Source organism: Pinus tabuliformis, chromosome 6, assembly GCF_031772625.1.
Source record: "Pinus tabuliformis cultivar Carrire ecotype Pingquan chromosome 6, CPIR1, whole genome shotgun sequence".
NCBI lineage: Eukaryota > Viridiplantae > Streptophyta > Pinopsida > Pinales > Pinaceae > Pinus > Pinus tabuliformis.
Genome location: NC_142292.1, coordinates 1948270736 through 1948273784, shown reverse-complemented (window position 1 = coordinate 1948273784; position 3049 = coordinate 1948270736). Strand labels below are relative to the sequence as shown.

Here is a 3049-nt window from a genome sequence, read left to right as displayed (position 1 = left end):
CAAGCTTGGGGAGTTGCTGCCACGAATCCTCCCAGAACTTAGCCGACGTGCCAGAGTGTATTTCCCAAAAACTATGTTCCTGTATGAATCGACTGTGTATCTTAGCAGCATTCCAGATTGGAGAGCCTTGGGCGCTGGAGTTGATTCTGATTAGATATTGCCACTGACTTCCCATAGCATACTTTGCTTGCCATAAGCGGGCCCAAGGTGCGTGAGGCTTGGAGAGCCAGTTCCACCACATTCGAGCACCCATAGTGTTGTTGCTTTGAAGTGGATCTCGAAGCCCTAGTCCGCCCTCTGATTTGAGTTTACATACCTCTTTCCAATTCACAAGGGCCCATTTTCGATTTCTGCCCGTGGAGCCCCAGAGAAAGTTGCGTTGTAAGTTGCGAATGGCTTTGAGGACCCATTTTGGAGCTGGCAAAGTGGAGAAGAGGTACAGCGGCATAGCTTGAAGGACAGACTTGATCAAGACCAATCTACCTGCCATGTTGAGAGCACGGAATGTCCACAAAGAGAGTTTTGACCCCAGCTTGTCAAGGAGAGATTGCCAGGAGGTATTTTTAATAGCCGACGCTGAGAGTGGCGCTCCAAGATATTTAGAAGGCAGATGGGAGATGGAGAATCCCAAGATTCTGGCTATATTCCTTTGTGTGGAGAGGGGGGTATTGAAAAAGAAAAGCTGAGACTTGGAGGCATTGATGGAGGTACCTGAAGCTTCTGAGTAAAGAGAGAGGAGCGATTTAAACATGGAGGCTTCTTTTGAGGAAGGATGGCCAAATAACATAGTGTCGTCCACAAATTGTTGATGGGACAGCGGATTGAGACCATGAATTGAAATACCTTTGAGCTTGTGAGAGGCTATAGCTGCTTTGAGTAGTCTGCTGAGACCCTCAGCCATTAAAACAAAGATAAAGGGTGAGAGAGGATCCCCTTGTCTTATGCCACGGGAGGGCTTAAAGGGAGAAGAGGGAGATCCATTCAGGAGAACTGAAAAGCTAGGAGAGGTGATGAGACTCATGATCCACCTGGTCCATGTAGCATTAAATCCAAAGGCTAGAAGCATTTTTTGAATAAAATTCCAGCTAAGCTTATCAAAAGCTTTGGAGAGGTCGAGTTTTAGAATCATACCTGATTTTTTGAGGAGCTTTAAAGAGTGTATGACCTCATTTGATAGTATGATCCCATCCATAATCTGCCGACCTTCCACATATCCTATTTGTTCCGGAGATATGAGCAGGGGAAGGAGAGATTTGAGCCTGTTTTCTATAACTTTTGAGATTAGCTTGTATATGACATTGCAGAGCGCGATAGGTCTGAAGTTTTCCGGCCTATTGGGTTCCTCACCTTTGGGAACCAGAGCTAGGAAGGTGGTATTGAGGGACGGGAGGATCCAATGCATACTTCGGGATTCTTCAACCAGGTTCCATACTTCATACTTGATGAGGTCCCAAAATTCGTGGAAAAAATTGGCAGTGAAGCCATCGGGACCTCGCGCTTTTCCGTCTTTGAGTTGAGCCATGGCTTCTTCAATTTCTTGCAGGGTCGTGGGCTGGAGAAGTCTGTTGTTGTGATCCTCGGTTATAATGCTGGGAATGTGCTGCGTGATGGCTCGGATTGCTGCTTCCCTGTTCTCAACGGGCTCCGTTAAGATTTCCTTAAAATACCCTGTAAATTCCTTTTCCATGTTCTCATGCTCTTCAATTCTTTCGCCTTGTTGGTTGTTGATGAACGCTATGTTATTATGCATTCGCCTTTGGATAGCAGTCTTGTGAAAGAATTTTGTGTTCTTCTCGCCTTCTTTGAGCCAGTTGATTCTCGATTTTTGCCGCCAGAGTATTTCTTCTTGCTTCCTGCGTTCTTCTATTTGGTTCCAAAGTTCCTGTTCCTGTTTTGCTTATTCTTCTGTTCTGCCATGATGAATGAGATTTTGTTGGAGTTTGCTCATTTGCTGCTCTAATTGAGAACGCTTCTCTTGAATGTTGCCAAAACTTGTGTGATTCCAGATTTTGAGGACATACTTCAAATTTTTTAGCTTTTGTTGAAATTGATACATTTTGGCACCCTGCAGCAGAATGTAGGCTGTCCAAGCATCTCTGACTACTTTTCTGAAAGTGGCATTTGTGAGCCAGAACGCTTCAAATCTGAAGGGTCGGTTACATTGATTGCCTGGTCTGGACCATTGTAACAAAATTGGCCAGTGATCGGATCCACTATGAGGAAGGATGGATGCATTGAAATCCCCTCCTAAATGGATAGCATTGTCAGAAAGAAAGAATCTGTCAAGGCGGGAGGCTATATGTTGAATACCTCTTCGTTTGTTGGTCCATGTGAAGATTCCATTCGAGGTAGGGATGTCCATAAGGTGATTGTTGCGAATGAAATCTTTGAGGCTTTCACTATCACTGTCAAGCCCAATTCGGCCTCCCTGTTTCTCTGCCATGGAAGTTATTATGTTGAAGTCGCCTCCCCCGATCCAAAGCGGGAATTGTCTGTTTTCATTAAGAAGAGCAAGCGTTTCTAGAAGTTCTATTTTTTGCTGAATAGATTGAGGAAAATAAACATTTGTGACGTGACCATGTATGTTCGTGCCAACGAGGTGGAATGAAGCTTGAAGGAGATGGAGTGTGGCGTGGAAGTCATATAAAGTGATGATCTGTGGGTTCCATAGAATAGCTAACCCACCTGAGGCTCCTGAGGCATCAACAGAGATAGCCCTGCTTCCTGCCCAAACTTTGCCACGGATTCGTTCAATAGCATCAGTGGTGCTTTTAGTTTCTTGCAAAAAAACTATGGTGGGTTTTTCTTGCTGAATCAGATGTTTGATCATTCTGTGTTTTGAGGGGCTGTTGAGTCCTCTCACATTCCAGGATATTAACTTCATGTAAACTGTGATTTGGGTTTGTAGAACTTTGTCAACTTAGGGAATTGTCCTGATTCCATAAGTATTTCTCCCAATGCTATGGTGCGCTGGAGGTCTGTCTTTCTTCCCCTTTTCTTGAGATCCTTGAGTAACTTTTTTCCATCCCATGGACTGCCTCCTTAGATG

The 3049-nt window shown here is 44.6% G+C and overlaps 1 protein-coding gene across 1 annotated transcript; it reads right to left on the bottom strand.

Annotated features, from left to right (window-relative positions):
- Nucleotides 1-1897: 1897 nt before the first annotated feature.
- Nucleotides 1898-2830, bottom strand: LOC149266969 (uncharacterized). The gene has a single exon (XM_089409790.1). The coding sequence runs from the start codon at nucleotides 2828-2830 to the stop codon at nucleotides 1898-1900; it is 933 nt and encodes a 310-aa protein (XP_089265916.1).
- Between the last annotated feature and the right edge of the window lie 219 nt (nucleotides 2831-3049).

What these genes read in the sequence shown, in the direction of transcription:
- LOC149266969 (XM_089409790.1), bottom strand. Translation starts at nt 2,830, where the DNA reads ATGATCAAACATCTGATTCAGCAAGAAAAACCCACCATAGTTTTTTTG.